This window comes from Falco rusticolus, chromosome 10 (genome assembly GCF_015220075.1).
Source record: "Falco rusticolus isolate bFalRus1 chromosome 10, bFalRus1.pri, whole genome shotgun sequence".
In the NCBI taxonomy this organism is placed as follows: domain Eukaryota; kingdom Metazoa; phylum Chordata; class Aves; order Falconiformes; family Falconidae; genus Falco; species Falco rusticolus.
The window spans coordinates 33,791,229-33,809,381 of NC_051196.1; the positions used below are offsets into that span (position 1 = coordinate 33,791,229).

Consider the following 18,153-nt stretch of genomic DNA (forward strand, 5'->3'; position numbering starts at 1 on the left):
AGCACTAGTCAACATGAGCTCTTAGAAGTGCAACTCAAAATTGGCTTTGAAGGTGTAGCTCAGCTCCCCCTCTGCAAATCACTTCACTCCCCGTGACCCATCCAGCTCCAGCCACCCAGTGAGAAAGTACCTTCTCTTTTTAAACAAGTGCAGGCAGAGGTTTTCTCCCCCATACCTCTTCGTTCATCTGCTTTATGGTTTTAAGGAAGGAGCAGCTGCTTTGAAATCCAAGCAATAAAAGTAGCAAAGCCCCTTCGCCCATATAGATTTGAGAGAGAGAAATGCCAGCTTTAGTAGAATAAAGTGTTGCTCTCTACAGTTAGGTTGCAGCCTTTCTGAGTTTTGGATGTTTTTCTGTTTATTCACTTATTGGCTGTCGACAGGAATAGTCAGGCACAGCTGGAACATGCCATCTACTGGACACCTGCACCTATAAGTAAGAAAATACATAACCCAGACTCTGATTTGACCTGGCAGAATTCAGTCTAGTTGGTCACTGAAGGACTGGGATGCAAGACTAAAGAATAACAATACAGGTCAGATCTCAGAGAGACCCTGCACACTGCTCAGACCCAGCAAGCACAGCTAAGCGCACACACACATACAGGATACTGCTAACAAGTGTTCAGATGATGGATCTTAGGTTAAGCTGCTTTGCAGAGACATTTAATAGTGGAAGTAGAACATGGTCAAAAACTAGTGACACTTCAGCTCCTCAAACCAACTTAGGGGATAAACAGAGCAGGAAACAGAATATTTCAGATAGGACGGTTTCAAGAGAAAAATGGGAGAGCTCCACTCCTACACTTACTTGTGCAACAATACTACTAAACATAACCCATAGCATTTTGTAGTGCATTTGTCAGTTTACTTTTGAACAGAGCCTTTGCCATGTGCCCTTGGCAGTTGTCTTGCCTCTCAGTTCACTCCAAAGAAGGAAGCTGTTTGCACATCTCTTAATGGACGCAAGATGCCTCAGACATTCCTAGACTAAGCCAGAACTAGAAACTCGTTTTACAGTGCTAAGACTAAGCCTGAATTCAGTGTAATGAGCTGCAAAAGCGACAAAGTTTGTTGAAGTCACCCCGACAGAGAAGTACAACAGGCATGCTGCAGCAAGACACTGAACTCCAGATACCACCTCATCTCCCACTCACAAACACAAAACACCAGCAGTTCAGCAATACATTCCCATCAATAGTCTTACAGGTCAAATATATCTAGCTTTTGGTCCCAAATACTGGAAACATTTACATCAGGACTGTACTTAAAATGGGTACCAGCTATCTTTGAGTGCTAAGTTGCTACTTTCTGGTCTCAGTTTTAAAAAGATGCTCTTCTGAGGATGAGAGAGAAAGAGGGGGAAATAAAAATGTGTGAGTATATAACCTATACAAAGGCACAAGAGGATGATCAAATTGAAGAGCTGGTTAGCTCAGTCCATTTCAGAAGGCTTAAACAATAGAAAAAGGATACAGTTGACGATAAGATCATGCAACTGCTCCAATAGACCCTTCACAACTTTGATGGAAGAGTAATGTATGTATCACTGAAGTCAGACTCAGAATGAAGTTATCTTTATGGCTCTTTATAAAAGTGCTTCCCCTCATGCCAAAGAAAGTAGAAATAAAAGCCAATATTTTTGTGTATATATATATATTTGAGTATACCTTGATGTGAGCTAAATCTCCAAAGCCACTCTGAGCAAGATCAGAATGATTCAGATTTTTCCAAGTTTACATAAATCAAAGCCAGGGCATATGTACTCCTAGAAAGCAGTAATGAGTACTTTTTAGGTTAAACATCCAAAATTAAAATGAACCTTCACCACTAATGCATAAGAGGAACATGTAAGAAGTTACCGTAAAAACTAAAATACCTCTTTTTTTATTGCTTAAATTGCATAGCATAAAACATAGTGTTGGAGAGCAACATACACATGTATTGAAAAAAAGTAAAAGTGCTGGAAGAAAGTGGAGGAATCAGCAGGTACAAAGTGCCTGCAGTTTCAGACTGGAACTTGTGTTCTGCAGTCAGCACAGTAATCATTTATTCAGAGAAAAGAGTGAAACATCTCTGAGGCTGCGCAGGCTGGCACTGATGTCACGTCTCTGCTTTAGATTGCATCTTCCCGTGTACTGGGTCATGTAGTTTTCAGGCACACGTCCCCTCCGGGACAGGATATCCACCATGTGGCTAAGCTTTGACCTGATAGTGGAGTAGTGGAATTGCCTCTCTTTATGCAGTTTTTGGAAATATTCTGCCCTGTGACTGCTAGAATATTCAAAGGACCGGAGAGAAGATAGTGAACCAGTAGAGCTTGCCAGAGAGCACTGGGATGATGATGAAGACAGGGATCGCAGACTAGAACTTGATACAGCCTTTCCAGACAGAGAAGATCCTTCTTTTGACAACTTCCTGTGAAGCAGGGGTGTTTCTGTATGCTCATCTTCCTTTGTCTGTGTCACTGCAGTCTTCAGCAAAACTGAAGTCTGAGTGCCCGTCATTCTAGCAGCAACAGAAGTTTGAGTGCCAGTTTCTGCCATTAAAGCACTGGTCTGCGTGGCAACACTGCACACCATCACTGCAGGCTTCTCTTCCCATGGGCCAGTCTGAGTTGATGTGCTTTTCCGTTCCACCAAGGCCACTTGATTGCTGAACCACTCCTCTTCACAGAGAGAAGAGGTGTCCAGGTTACGAGGTTTTCCTCCAGGAGTATCTTCTGCCTGATCTCGTTCTTTCAACAATTTCTTTGGAGTGCTAGCCAGTATGGCGAATTCTGCTCTCAAATTGCCTTCCACAGTATATTCTTTAGAGGACTCTGTTCTGTTCACCAGGTGATCAAACATCCCACTGTTTCTGCAGCTGGACAGCCATTTAGGGCTGATGGGCATCGACTGGGCATAAAGAATTCTGAACTGAAGGTCAAAGTGTTCAACCACTTGACCTGACAATAGCAGCAAGTTACTGCTGTTCAGCTTTCCATCAGACCACGTGAAACTGTTGAAAACAAACCAAGATTCACAGTTAATTGCCAGTGCATTTCAACACATACAGTTACAGATAGCAAGACCCGGCGCAGAAGTGCTGTGCATAAGGAAAGTATAAAGTTGATAGACTATTCACTCTTCTTCAGGAAGAGCTCTATTTAGCCATGCCCAAGTGCTTTACTAGCAACAAGTGGCATAAACCAGTTTTACAAAGCTGCTTTCAGCTTTGTGTTAGTCCCACTTAGACTCAGCTAGTCCACTTGCATACCAGGCAAACAGCAAAGTTAATACATCAATCTTGCAGAACTCCCCCTTTCTGTAGCTTCACTGGGCACCAGCCAACCCCAGTACTTGCCTGTAGGAGCCTGTTGTCACTCTAATGCCATCAATTAACATGAACTTCTCATGGGATTGCCCAACAATTTTGGCACCCGACCTCAGGTAGTATGTGTTCCCCGTGAGAGTTCGAACTCTCATCATCTGTTTCAGAAAAGGGGAAAAGTAACATCAGATTTAAATTAACTTCCAAAAAGTTTTGATTTGCAATTCTACCTGCAAGCAACTATGCTATGCACACTATGGAAGATAGGAACAAAATGAGCTTCCTTACATAGTCTGCATGTGAGTGTTACTAGTTGTGCAGTGCTATATTTCTGTTACATTATGAAAGCCTGTGGAGAGAACAGCCAGCTTCATCAGTTACTGCCCACAAAGCTAGGAGCATTTCCCAGTCCAGGGAAACTCGCTGGGGTGAACATAAGCCTGTCCAAACAAAGCGACAACAGCCATGTAGCTTATATTCAGAGGAATTAAGTAAATCACTTCGGTGACATCATTCAAACCCTTTTAAAAGAAAGCAACTATGTATTAGGAAATAAATAGATGTTACCAGAGCTGTACCACCCTTGAGCTTCCTGTGTTTCTGTTTTCCTTAGCAAGCCGCTTCTTGAGCCAAAGAATAAAGCCATTTAAATATTGCAAAAATTAAATGTTTGAAATTGTTGCTTCTTCAGGACAGGGATCACAGCATGCACTGCACCCAGAACGCCAGGTTGTTGCATAGCATGGCTGTAGCCCCTACATACGGATAGCGTGGGGTAGTAGATGTGCCTTGTCTGCATGTTTTTCACAGAGTTTCTGAGCAGTTTCATGTGTTGCACTAGAGACTGTACTGGAACCATTCAATATTGAGCCTTGATCTTCAGGAACTGAACAGCATTTCAGAAAATCCCCTTTTATGTCAGTTATCAAACCAACAGGATGCTTTAATCTTTCAAGGGAGTCTGATGTTATATAGAAGAGTATCTTTGATATCCATAACCATCAACTGTTCCACAAAAAACAAACACAAGCCACACCCACCCACATTTAGTACTCACACTTTCCTGCTCAGGACAAACCCCCAAATTCTTGCACATTTCCAAGAAATGTGGTAGAAAGTCCTGGTCAAGTAGGATATAGACAGGGACTTTGCGGTTGTTATAGGCATCCTGAAGGTCACTGAAGATATCAATATCTGTGAAGGAATCCATCACAAGCGCAATCACCTGCAAGAACAGTGACAATGCTTGTTCAAGGGCTTTATTTTATACACGGCCAGGTCATTGCCCCCCCCACTTTCTCCTGCTGCTGTCACCAAGGCCAGATGCACATTTCTTTGTCCTGTAGCACAGGCCCTAGCACATTATAAAAGATTTCTACATTCCCACAATGTTTCTTTAAATTCTCTGTGTCCTGGAGTGCAAAGCGTAAGCCTGAAGAGGTTTTTCCTCATGCCTGCTGCTGCTTTTGTACATTTTCACATCCTGCTTTCTTATATGATATCCTGTAATCTGGCCTTTTGGTAATGCTGGCAAAGGTATCACAGCAGAACTGGGAATCCAATGGCAAGTCATCTCCACTCCTGTTTTCCCAGTGTGGCATACCTGCCACAGATAGCCACTGCCTGCAGGAGAATTAACTCAGATGGCCTCCTCACCATCACAGCTGAGCATCTCACAAACCCCAGCAGATTTCTCTTTGCATGGTGGGAAGGGAATGCTGTCCCTACATAAGTTACCAAAAAAATCAATGAGTTCTGTGACAATATATAAACTGAATATACTATTTCCAGACACCTACTAGAGGATTCTGAGTTTCCGTCCCAACCCTTCAAAAGAAATCCTTCCACTCACTCAACTCAACAGTTCTTTACAGAAGGCTGGTCCTAAGATGAGAAGACTTTTCTCTCAGAGGGCCAAAGACAAGACGACAGTCCTACATTTATGACCAATCTCTCCAGCTAATTCAGAGCCACATCACACACCATTTTGGTGCTACAATTTTCAGCCTTCAAAACCAGGAACACACATCTACTAGGGGACACAAAGGCATAAAGGATGTGGCTTCATGACTTACTTTTCTATTCTCCACTAGACCAGCATCAGGGACAATTACAGAACCACTTGCAGGTACCTGGCATCTGCCCTTATTAGATAGATAAGCATGCGCTGCTGCAACACACCCAAGGCATATAGGCATGCAACACAGCTGCTCTGTGTGTGGCATTGCCTGTACTCAGAGGAAACATTTCCCACAAGAACAGGCTAAGCTTTGTGTTCCCACCTGTGCCCTGCTCCCTAAGGGACTGGCTCCTATGGATGAGTTCTTAGGTATAACACACAGTCACGCTGGTATTTCTAGATCAAGATAGTTTGTGCTTGTGCTTCTTATGTGCCTCTTGGGCTTTTCTCCACCCAATCACTTGTCAAAAGCCTCTTGCTTTTCTTTATCTTCCTTTGACACTTAGACAAGACCAGATGAGTAAGAAAATAACTCCTGAAAACAGACAAATCATGCTAAAAACCCCTTGGAAACACTGGTGACTATTCAATTAACAGTACATTGGAGTTCTAATCCCAGAATTACCAGTTGAAAAAGAAATATACTTTTACTCAAAATGAGCAAAAGTACAGTTATATTTAGAAAAGAGAAAGAAAACCATTTTCTCCACACTTATCCATTCAGGATAGCAGAGGCAAGGTAGCAAGTGTCCCCCCTTAGTCACTTAAGCTACCCCCACTGGAGTGAGCAGAGAAGAAACTATAGAGCATCTGAATTTTCCCTTTCCTCACATTAATCTGAATAACTCAGGCACAACTGAGCAACATCGTACAGCATCTGATATTCAGTAAATTATAGGGGGTCAAAACTTCTGTCCATTCTGTGCCCACAAAACCACTCCCTGTATCAGGCATTTACACGGCAGCAGCAGGAACAGCTTGCCCGGCTCTCGGCTTTGTGTGATGGAAAGCGTTTGGCAAGATGCTACAAGCAGGAACATTACAAACGACTACAGCTTTCTGGAGAAACAAAAGTTTTCATGGACTTTACAAGTCACTAGACTGGTCTTATCGACCTGGTAAGGAACCTTTGAGACCTGAGTTTCCTCTGTGACCGTTTCTGGCCAGAAGCCCATCGTCCATGTCATCCTCACACACGCCCTAAGCTCCTGCACGCAGAAAGGGATGAAGCTTGGCTGCTGATTCAGGGTGTGCCATGTGCGAGCACGGTACAGGAGCCAGCAGTTGCTTCACCTGGCCACCCAAAGAGGAAGCTATTACATTTAAATTTTAGCTAAGCCAATTGAATGGCTGCTAAGGAGAAAGGTGGTTCCCTCCTGGGGATTACAGTTGGAGGCTGTAAGCTCAGGTAAGATGAGGAGGCACAGAGAACAGTTAGAAGTTACGACACCACATGATTTTTAAGCCATACTCTGCAGCGGATCACAACCGCCGCGGCCGCAGGAGGGAAGCCCTGGCGAGCTGGCCTGCAGGCTGCTCGGGGCAACGAAGGAGGTGAAGGAGGGAAGCGGCGAGGAAAGGAGCCGTGATCACAGGGCGCTCTCTGTAGATGGCCTTTTGTAAGAGAAGCCGGTTTTGGTGGCGCATCCTTTAAGGGCCAGCAGGATCCACTCGCAGAGCACACCAGCGAGGAGCCTGGCACAGGGAACCTGCTTGAACACACGGGCGAGCTCAGCTCGAACCCCGCGGCGGGGCCGGGGAGGAGGGAGCCGGGGTGCGCCCCGCCGGCAGGGAACCGCCCGCCCTGCGCGCCGGGCTTTCGCCGAGTTAAAGCCGCTTGGCCCCCCCAGGTGTCACACGGGGGAGATGCTCATCCATCCCGGTGCTGCGTTTTGCCGCTGGGGAAGGGCCCCTCGCTCACCTGCCGGGCGGAGCGGATCTGCCGCCGCACCGCCTCCTTGCAGCCGTAGATGCTGTCCCCGCAGCCCGGCTGGAAGTGCGCCTCCACCCGCGTCAGCCCGCGGAAGGCGCCGCTGGCGAAGCCCGGCCAGCCTAGCTCCAGCGCCGGCGGCTCCAGGTCCGAGCGCTCGGGGAAGTAGGTGAGCGACGAGGCGTCGAGGGAGGCGCCGAGCGAGGGCTCGGCCGCCGGCTCCGGGGCCGCGGCGGGCGGCAGGGCGCCCCGCGCGATGGCCTGCACCTCGGGCTCCGAGAGGAACGGCGGCAGCTGCTCCCGCCGCAGGAAGGCCCGCAGCGCCTCGGGGCCGCCCGCCACCAGCTCCTCCAGCGCCAGCCGCTGCGCCTCGCTGTAGGGACCGGGCGGCCGCGGCGGCCAGCGCCCGGCGCCCTCCTCCAGGCACTGCGACGGGTTGGCCATGGCGCTGCGGCGCGGCGCGGCCCGGCGCCGCCTTTATAGCGGCTTTGAATCCAAACGGGCCGCGCCGCCGCCGCCAGTGGAGCAGCCGCGGCCCGCCCCGCGCCACGGTTGGCTGCGGAGCAGGCGGCCCGGCCCCGCCGCGTCGCTCCGCCCGCCCGCCGCAGCCCGCCGGTCCCGCGGGGAGGAGGGAGGCGCAGGGGCCGTTCGCCGCCGCCCCCGGGACGCGCAGCCCCGTTGGGCCCAGCGGGCCGCACACCCCGGCGCCCCCCCCTCGGGCCTGGCTGAGGCGGCCGTTTCACGCCCCACGCCCAGCGCCCTCCAGGCGGCCTCGGGGCCTGAGCCGGGCGTGCGCTGTGGCAGCCCCCCGGCACTGCTGCCCGCGTTCGCCCCAGCGGCCCCCGGGAAGGACCCCGTAATGGGGCGCATTAGCGAGTGCCGCGGCCTAAGGCCACGCCGGCGCCACATTCCAGGCACGGCAGCTGGGGCTTGGCCCTCCTGCTTGGCCATCACAAATTGTTACTACCTGTTGCAAAACAAAGAGCGACACCACCCACTGCCTGGATTCACTCCTCCAGACGATTCCCGGCTCTACTTACAGCTGAGTGAGGCAGGGATGCTTCAGCAGGTTCCCAAAATGTAAAGCAATTAAATAAAATTCCGTGGCGGGTTTGTATTATTAAAAGAAATTTAATATAATTTTTAAATTAAAAAATTCAATCTCTATTAAAGACGCTGAGTCAGGTGCTAATACTGTTGGACATACCCTTTTGGCATGAGTTTTACATACAATTTAAGATTTTACGCATTGCTTCAACGTGTTAGGAAACCATCTCTTCATACTTACAGTAGCAATAAAGTCAATTCCATACAATATCAAATATTCTTTTTTTAAAAAAGTGTTAAATATATTAGACTCTGATTGCCAAAATGCCATTTTATACACAAAGCTGCTAATACAATACAGTTCTTACATTATTTTTTCACATAAAATACATTTCATCAAGTTTTATTTGTACATCGTTTACTACTGATCGATGGAATTATGAGTTATTGCAGAAGGCTTGCCATCGTTTGTTAATATCCTGTACACGCAGCAGCCGCACTGAGCTGTACCAGGGTTACCGACACCCGCCAGTCCGTTCTCACACTGCAATTTATAGGCTGAAGACGTAGAGGTGGTAATACTAATGCTGCATCTGCACCGTTAAAAAACCTGTATCTGCCCGCCAGCTGCGCGTGGAGACAACTGCGGTGGTGTAGGTTTGGGAACAGGTATCTTGAGCAAAGGTTCCTCTCCTACAGCTTCTGTGGTTGAAATACAGCAAAATATTCTAGGTCATAATTGTGCCACAGCAGATGTTGCCTGAAGAATCTGGTGGTACTGAAATTGGGGGGGGGGGAGGGCACTGAGAAGTCCATTACCAGCTTGGACAACATGAAAACAGCAGAATAAAGCTGAAGAACAACCAGGGACAACAAATTCTGTTGTACAGCCACATGCAAAACAAAACAAAAAATGTAAATATTAGCTGTGTTCTGTAGTGAGCGGCTAGACCTTGCTGCTACAAGCATGTTCTGGATTCTGTCTGCAGAGAACTGCTGTAACAAAGGAGGTCAGAGTGCTTTGTTAAATTAGAGTGAAGACCCTGCATATTGCCTTTCTTCTATCTAGGAAGTGAGAGCCAGTGATCATGAGAAAGAGTTAAAGAGCAAATAAAATCTTCAAAATCTGTTATGTTCTGAACTGTTATTCCCTTGCAAAATAGTCTGAAAGTGAAAGAACAGCACTGTATAGGCACCACAAGCCTTCCAGAGAGCAGTTACTGAGTTACCTTTAGCAAGTACGATAAGGCACAGAAATACCCAGATGTAGGGAGAACACCTTCCAGCAGATGGACAGCAGCTCATCTATGGCTCACCGGAGACCAGTGCTATTGCTTTCTTGGTTAAGATATTCCTGTTTCATTGCTGATTTAGTTTCAGCAGAGAAGATTTGGGTAAACAGAGCTCCAAGTTTAAAGCAAAAGGACCCTAAATGCCATTTGGGAGCTTGTACGTGCTTTTGACCACATGAAATAAGACCCTGCTCAATAAACCAGATAATTCACTGCCTCCACTGAGTATTGCACCGACTTGCTATTGCTGCTGCCCTGCCGTGCTCTTCTCTTTCCCTACTAGGAGTTCCTCATCCATGTGGCTCTTCAGCCACACCTGTAAGATGGTACCAAAACACATCAGCTAGAGCCAGTTCTTCCCAGAATCTGGAGGGGCTTAAGATTCTGGAACACCACAGAACTGAGACTAAGTGGCTAAAATCGCATCACTTGATAAGTGAAATATGGACCCAGGTCTGATGTCAAATAGATCCCAGCAATGAATGGTACTTAAGCCCTTACCTAACATTTCAGTGCCGGAACTTTCTTGGTTGAGCTCAGTAAAACAGAGATGCTGTTTTGAGAGACACTTTTCTTTCCATTTAAAAAAAGTCTTTCAACATGGAAAATAAAGTTGCTGTCATCAGCCAGTCAGTTTGCTAGAAACAGTATGAGTTCAGCATACAGGAAGATTTTGCAGGCAGAAGGGTTATTCTCATGTGCAGCTCTGCCTACAACAGACCCATCGATATATCCACGTTCTCCGATCTTTGCATGGTCTGTATGAACAGCTACAGCCTTTGGCTTACTGCTCACAGAGTGGGACTCTAACCTGACCTTGAATCTGTACTTAGATGTTTATTGAGCCTAAAAACACTGAGTATAGCATACCCCCCACCCCCCCAATCTTCCTATAATAAGCCAAGTGCTACATATACCGTTTGCAACATGATTTGTAGTTTCTACAGATTTTTAGCAATATTAAGGTCTAATGGAACAACCAAGTGCCTTCCACTGTGTACCTCGGAGCTTTCCACTGGGATGGCCTTTAAAACATAGATATAAAAAACCAGTATTGATGTAACAGTGCTAAATTTTATAATAAAAAGCCTTATTCCTACAAGTGGGCTCCTACAGTGCACGTTAAGAGTATCTATGTGTTTGTTATTCCCCCAAAAGCCTGTTTGTCTCTACAAAATAGTTTACCAGAAGTAGGTTAAATATCCACTTTACAGAATTGCTCATCCCAGGCCTACAGCCAACGGCTCCGCATGCAGCAAGAACTGCCAGCTCCTTCCCCAAGCCTATGTGCTGGTGCCCCATGGGCAGTGGCCAGTATATCCCAAATGCCACCAACACGTAAGCATGAGTGTGTTCTGGGTCACCGTTTAACAGCCTTTGCAAGTCCCACTCTGATGCAACTTCAACCCAAAGCCAATGGTAGACAAATACTTGGCATGGCTGGGAAATATATCCCGGAAGATTTATTGATTACTGACTCTCTCATCTGAATAAGAATTTATTACATTTGATCAGACGCCACTAGGCTTTGGTGAGCAGGCTAGCTGGCAGTGATAAAGCCACAGGAGCTGTATTACAGCCAATTTTACAAGTACAATACAAATTCCTATTAGGGGGATGTTTTGTCATCTAGAACCTGTAATATCTTTTGCCTGATAGTAAATCAATTGTTGGTTTGCTCGAGATCACAGCTAGAGCAACAAGTTCCTGGAGTTTTACATATAAACAGAGTGAAATACCAATGGACAAAAAGCTTTTTGTCTAAAATGAACTGGCTTCCTGCAGTTTTAATGTGTTAACAACTCTCAGTGAAAGCAAGCCTCAAACTGCTTAACGCAGTTGCATTCGGCAGTCTTTTTTTGCTTGGAGTTACATGGGATTCAATACACTCAATAGCACAAAATTGCTCTGAGAAGGAAAAGGGCCTGACCTCTCCCTCCCTGGGAGGGGAGGCATCAGCAGGGCCCGAATTTTGCACCATTCACAACCTATTGGACAGCAGCACCGTGATTTACTGCACTGAGTCCAGAATTCTCATCAGGATGGGTGGGGAGAGACAGCCCTCACCACCATGGGAGAGGAGAGGCATCTGCAAGATCATCTCCCCCTGTTGCATGTTGAATATAAATGTTCAAATATATATAACATTTATATATGTTAAATAGTAATTTAACAATGCTACCCAGGCTACACTTGGGGGTACCCCAGGAGGAAGAAGTTTCTCAGGGTACTCAGGCGACCCACTGTTGACCACACACAGCTGCAGTAAAGTCTCTCTAGTTACCAAATCACCTTCTTTCTACTAGAGAATGACTTTTAAAATCCCTTAATGTAAAGTCAAGCACAAGAAGTATTTTCTAGTCTTTATTTAGTATATGCATTTCAATAATGGAGGAAGCCCTACTTCTCTGAACGTTTCAAAATATACAAAGAAGAGGTTTAAAAAAAGAAAGAAGTTTTCAACAAATTAGATCAACTGCTGCCATTTTATGATTTGTTGCTAAAACTGGTGAGGGAAGAGAATTGTAAAAACTGGCGAGAACCGCATCTTCAGAGTTCAAAAGAGTAAATTATCAGCCTAGTAACAACCTCACGTCCAACAGTGTTTCCTGCACGGTGTGGCTGTGGTGGTGACACACAGGGACCTCTGCTGCCTCGAAGAGCCGAGGACGAGGAGCCCAGAGCCCTGTACTGTAACATGCCCAGCCCCAGCGATGGGCTAGATTTGATGGGGAGCAGAGCGCTGAGCACTCACCAGCAGCCTAAGTCAACTTTTTATAGCCTAGAAAAAAAGAAAAGGCTGTGAGGATTCCCACGGGGGGAGCATATGCATGAAGTGTAATATCGATGTCTAACAGCCGCCAGCTAAGAGGAAGATGGGTGGAATCTGCATTGGGTGCATGGCAGAAGCACAACTACGTGAGCTGGATTTAATCCACGGATGGCTTACAGAGACCCAAACAGGCTTATGTTTTCAGAATTTGGAATTTAAACTGCCCAAGAAGACACATATTCATGCAGGCATGAATAGTTATGTGTGCGCTAGCTCCTCTGTGCAGAACAACAGTTGAAGATTCACAGTTACTTCTGCAGATACAACTTGTTAACTCAACTGTGGCCTGTTCCTCAGAGTTGTCTCCCACAGGGCGCTCTCCTTTTGCACACACACACACACACACACCCCAGGTATGCAAAGCCTTAACTTGCTGAAGAGCTGTGCCAAACCCCCAGGTTACACCGTGCTAGTGTTTCTCAGGTGGTCTGTCAGAGCTAGCATGAACTACACTAAACCACTGGTGTTGGTGAGCCAACCGCTCCACAGCACAGAGACTTTGCCGTGTCCTGCATGGTGCCATGTGGCTCCCTTTACATACAGGCACATAAATCTTCTGACAGCACTAACCACTGCTGATGGCTTCAGCATGGAAGCTGGAAAACAGACCGGAAAAATCTCCTGCCCTGCTGAAACGTTCAGCTACCACAGCAATGATTTAACAGTTATTTATCAACCAAAGACTGCAGATAAACACACATGTTGTAACATCTAGGGAGATTAGAAATGCTCTCATGGTGTTTCTAGATTAGTGTCAGCAAGCCCCTTCCTCCTCATCCCTCCCGAGCCCTGTGGTTCTGGAAATCCAGAAAAAAATTAGAACACAAAGCATACTGCCCCTAGTATCTGTGTTGAGTGTACAGAGTAAACAAACAAAATCAATAGGAAAGTGAGATCAGCAAAAGTCTTTCCAGTTTTAACAAATTAAGAGTCTAGATAGTACAAATATGTTTTTTTAAATTACTTATCCCAATATAGACCTTTGTCAGTATTTTATTGCAGTAAAGTTCTATTGCCAGAGCCCCTTATTGCAACATCAGTTTTAAAGCCTATTGAGTGAAGCCTGATCTGAGAAAAGTTCTGCTTCAAACCTGATGGCAGTCTGCAGTGATGAGTTTACACGAGCAGAACAGGACCCAACCAGTGCACAGTTTTTGATGATGAGTTGTTGCTGCAAGGAGATAACACTTTGCAAACTTCCTAAAGCAAGCGCAGCATTGATGCTTGCTTGTTGGTCAGGCCCTGTAAGTGCTGGATCCAGCTGTACAAAAACCAGCTCTGTCCACTCTTGCAAACCTCGGGGGTGGGGGTGCTGATCTCCCCTCCAGGATGTATGCATTGCCCAGGAGTGAAAATTCAGGTCTGAACTGTCACCTTCCAGAAGCTCTGGTGACTGACAGCAAGAGGCTCAGATGCAAAGATTTTAATTCAGATCCTTTCTTTGTTCCAAGGCATCTCATGACTTCCCAAGGACGGGGAGGCAGTGCACCATACCTTCTGACCCAGGGAGCAAGACTAGGGCAACTCTTTTTACATCATATTGATGCGCATCCCTTCCTCTCCGAAGAGCCTTGCTCCACCTGCGTTATTGCATTCAACTGCAATAGAAGTAATTGGCAGGGTAAAGTACAGTTCATGATGAACGAGGCCGTCACAGTCAGGATGTCCATGACCAAATTCTCCCTTTGGAATGCAAACAACCTGGCCGCTGCGATTGATCCAGCCAGCCCACCCGCGTCTTGTTTCTTCTGGGGTGAGAAACAGATGAGACTAGGAAATTCTGCAGCACCCGTGCACCTTCTCTTCCATTTCCTCCATGGGAGCTTTGAATTTCAAGAGGGGTGGATCACCACTGGACACTGTGTAATACACTGAGGTCCCATTGGAGCTGTAAGGAGAAGTCCTGGATCCGATTAGGTGCGACTTGGCCTCACCCCCATTCTCGGCAACTGCTCCCATGCCACTGCCGAAGTGGGTGCTGAGGAAGGGGTGGTTGAGGAGTTTGGCTGCAGCCCGCTGCCGCTTCAGTTCGGAGAGCGTTTGATGGTTGTGCTCCTTGTAGGCACCCCAGAACTGCTGTGTGTCAGGGAGCCCGGGGCTGCCGTAGGGCAGCATGTGGCCTGGATTGCTGTCAGGGTCCGCGTGCATACTCCAAACGTCCCCGTTGGAAAAGGTGTACTGGTAAGTGCTGGCAGATGCCATGAGTCCATTCTGGAGGGGGATTTCAGAGTCACACTGGGTACTTTTGTTTGCTAACTCCGGAAGGAGGGAAGAGTTCTCCAACACTGAATTCTGTAACAAGAAGACATGAAAGAAGAGCATCTTCCCCCATCCCCCACAGCACAATTCACTCCTGTGACAACTTCCTAAGCCTGCTCACACTCAGACAGGTGCTGCAGCACAAACATCGAATTCGCCCAACTAACAGGACCCTATAACACTGAGCCCAAACCAGCAACATGGAACTCAGAAGGACTCACAAAAAAAAAAAAAGAAAAAAAGAAAAAAAGAAAAAAAAGAGAGATAAGTAGATTAATATAACATGACAATAACTGAATTTAAAAAAAGTAACTGCAAAGCAAGATTACAATTCTTTTGTGATTACCGGTTTGTTAGCTGTAAAGAGAAATACACATGCTATTTTTTCTGAATTTCTTGGTTCAACTAGAACCTTATCTGAAAATTATTTATGCAGCTGTAAATCCAAAACAGTCTTTCCACTTGAGTGGGATATCCCAGTTCATGCCAAATGAGAATTTGGTGTTTTGCTAACATCTGATGGACAAGGTTTACAAATTTCTCAGCCACCTTCCACCCCAGGGCACCCATTGCCACTGAACTTGCGGTACCAGGCCCCCGCCTTGGTGACTCCTGTAATAAAGAAGAGATTCCTTACGGGGTCTGTATTCTCCTGGTCGGACCGAGTCTCCCCAATTTCTCCCATGAGACTCGAGTTTCTTCCTTCTTCTGCTGCCCCCAGCTGCTGCCAGACGATGGCTTCCTTCTCGCACTCCTTCCTGTAGAGGTTTGTTCGGTCGGAAAGGCTGGCCCTCCTCACCACCTTCCTGCGGGACGGGGAGAAGGGGCATCGAAGCTGTGAGCAGGACGTGACATTTCCTCTTACCTTGTAGCTCTTCTCACCTCCTCCTTGCGCTTCACAGCCTCTCCCAATGGAATGGAACGTGCATTTAGCTTCCTGGCACCCATGCAGAGCCACTAGTGTGGCTAGTAAAGGTGGGAGGAATTTTAAGGAGTTTTAAAGTAGTACTGCAAATCTGCATTAGAGGTTATACAGCTCTCCTAATGGATTGACTCTGCAACCAGTGGAGTAAACATAGAGGGAAACAGCCCACGGGCTGTTTATGGAGTTTTGTGGTCTGCAGGACTGCTTTGGTGTCTAATAAACATCTTATAAAGACCTGTGCAAACCGTGCCTGAGCACAGCGTCTTGGCCATGAGGCATATTATTGAGAAGCTCAAGTTGATCCACTGGAAGCACTGATTCTCCAACACCAGTATCAGCGGTTTAACAGGGTAAATTCTCACCACTGTCTCCTCTGCTCACAGCAGTTCTCAAACCCCAACAGCACAAAGCCATTTTCCCCCACCAGAAATCCCACCTTTTGCTAGTGAAAAAAACCCTCTCCAAAGGAGCTCTGCTTTCAGCAACTGAAAGTCAGCTTCTGCCTTTCAGAGTTCACTTGGAAAGGACAGACGGGTTGTTCCCCATGCGCTGACTGCAGGGTGCTCCCCAACCATTTATTATTAGTTGTTTTTATATATAATTAGGGTGTCCGAGCTAATGCAAGGGTGACCCACAGGGAACAACGCACTCACCCCCGGCTGCCGGTGCTGGAGGTCCTTCGACTCAGGGAGGATTTATGCCTCATCTGAGACTTCATGATCACATCGTGTTTGTGTTTCAACTCCAGTAGCAATACTTTGAATTCCTCCTCTTCGCACAGATCTATGGCACGCACAAAGCAAGCCATTAATCAGACAGTTCAAATGTGGTACCATTAACACCATGTTACTGTGTTACTACATACAACTACAAAGGCTAGTAGGAAGAGAAGGGAAATTTAAGCAGAATGTGTTTAGGCACATTAATCTTTAAACAAATTAGGGGAGGCAGAAAGGTTTGGATATCTAGACAGGAGCAGAAAACAAGAGCTGCTCATTGTGATGAGAGCTCAGCTTTGCAGTCATCAGGTACAGAGGGATAACATGGGTGGAAACACACAGGAGAAAGACTTGGTGCTGGACAAGTGCCTTGGCCCTTATTTTTATGAGCAGGAAGAAGTGTTTTCAGAAGTAACAAAGCAGATGCTTCAAAACTTCAGTTCCAGTTAAAGTAACTGCGACTTTGATTCAAAAGAAACCTGAAAAATTATGTTAATGCTTCTGAAAGTACCATGTGAAGACTCCAGCTTGCTTAGGGGGGAAAGCTTTTCTTAACAATTTCTTTTTTTTAAGCTTAATAAACTCACCTATTGGCATCTCGTCCAAAGATGTCCTGGCACTCAGACTAGCCCCATGGGACACAAGCAACTCGGCCATCTGCATCTAAAGAAAGGGAAAGAAAGTCAAGTTAACGGAGGTATTCTGGGCAATCACTTTCCTCCTCAAAGCTGAAAAGTTGGAATAAGATAGGAAGCAATGGCATGCATGCTGAACTCGCCTCAAATTATTCTGGCACATGTGTGATGTTAAACTTTGTTCCCACCATTCACCTGCACAGACATACTCTCCCTGAACTTTCTCATCAACAGGTTCTTTTTGGAACCTCACAGACCTTATCTGATGCTGCCCAGAGAGTCCAGCCCTAGAACAGATTTCTTCCATTTGCAATTTGTCCAGGCAGAAAGAAATGTCACCCTCATACATGACATTTGTAACAAAATCATTACCTGTCCCCAGAAAGCAGCAGCATGAAGAGGTTCCCAGCCGTCCCAGTCCTTAACATCCAGGCTTGCCCCCTGGTCCAGAAGGACTTCAGCTGCATGCAGGTAACCATTGGCTGCAGCTATATGCAGCTAGGAGATAAAGAACAGAGCATGAGACACCTGCAAGGACCACAAATGGCTTTATACATCCAGTTTCAGTGTAATTTCTTAGATAATGTCTAAGTCTAGATCTGGACAGGCAGCACATTCAACATTTGGCAGATGCTATCAGGTCTAAAGCTGTTCCCATTACTAAAACTCAGTATTACTTGCATGTAATTCTGTTTGGAGAGGAAACTGCTGAAGAATTCTTAAAATAACTTTAAATATGTATAGGTTAGAAAAAAATGTTTTCACATTTTAAATCCAGGGTTCTTAAGTGCTTCCCAATCTTTAGGGAAACAGCACCATCAAAATGCAAACCTGCAATGGAGAACATCATCTGTAAATTCCGCATTCCTCATGCCAGAAAAATGTCTCTTCTTCCCTGCTTAAGAGCTGTGGATGTGATTTTTTTGATCAATTTTTCAGCCTGCTTCAGTCAGGACTCCCTTCGTGCAACGCGCTTCTGCTCACACTATAATTACTTTTACAATTTGAAAATCAAAAACATTTTAATCCTTGGCTACTTTTAGTTAAGGGAATATGATTTTTCAGATAATGGCTTCCTACAACCTACTTCCTTCCTACTACAACCACCACTTTGGAGACAATAATAGTCTCCTTTAGTCCCCCATGACACTTCATGTCTCAGAAGCTTTTCATAATTATAGTCTGCTGTCACATCTCTGAGCGAAACACTGACCTATGCACAGCTCTGAAGGTGTGAACTC

The 18,153-nt window shown here is 46.2% G+C and overlaps 2 protein-coding genes across 2 annotated transcripts in view; both read right to left on the bottom strand.

The window, feature by feature from the left end:
- Positions 1–1,871: 1,871 nt before the first annotated feature.
- LOC119154884 (protein FAM83D-like) lies at positions 1,872–7,674 on the bottom strand. The gene is made up of 4 exons (XM_037402866.1): positions 7,194–7,674; positions 4,370–4,537; positions 3,346–3,470; positions 1,872–3,000 (listed from the first exon to the last, which is right to left on the bottom strand). The coding sequence occupies exons 1-4, from the start codon at positions 7,644–7,646 to the stop codon at positions 2,046–2,048; spliced, it is 1,701 nt and encodes a 566-aa protein (XP_037258763.1). The 5' UTR covers positions 7,647–7,674; the 3' UTR covers positions 1,872–2,045.
- Positions 7,675–8,317: 643 nt separating this feature from the next.
- The window catches only part of PPP1R16B (protein phosphatase 1 regulatory subunit 16B), a 64,238-nt gene continuing 54,402 nt past the window's right edge, over positions 8,318–18,153 (bottom strand). Inside the window, exons 7-11 of the mRNA XM_037402999.1 lie at positions 17,285–17,410; positions 16,865–16,940; positions 16,212–16,341; positions 15,271–15,439; positions 8,318–14,666 (exon numbers count right to left, since the gene is read on the bottom strand). Of these exons, the coding sequence (XP_037258896.1) occupies positions 14,145–14,666; positions 15,271–15,439; positions 16,212–16,341; positions 16,865–16,940; positions 17,285–17,410 (1,023 nt within the window). The 3' untranslated portion in view covers positions 8,318–14,144. The remainder of the gene's footprint in view (positions 14,667–15,270; positions 15,440–16,211; positions 16,342–16,864; positions 16,941–17,284; positions 17,411–18,153) is intronic.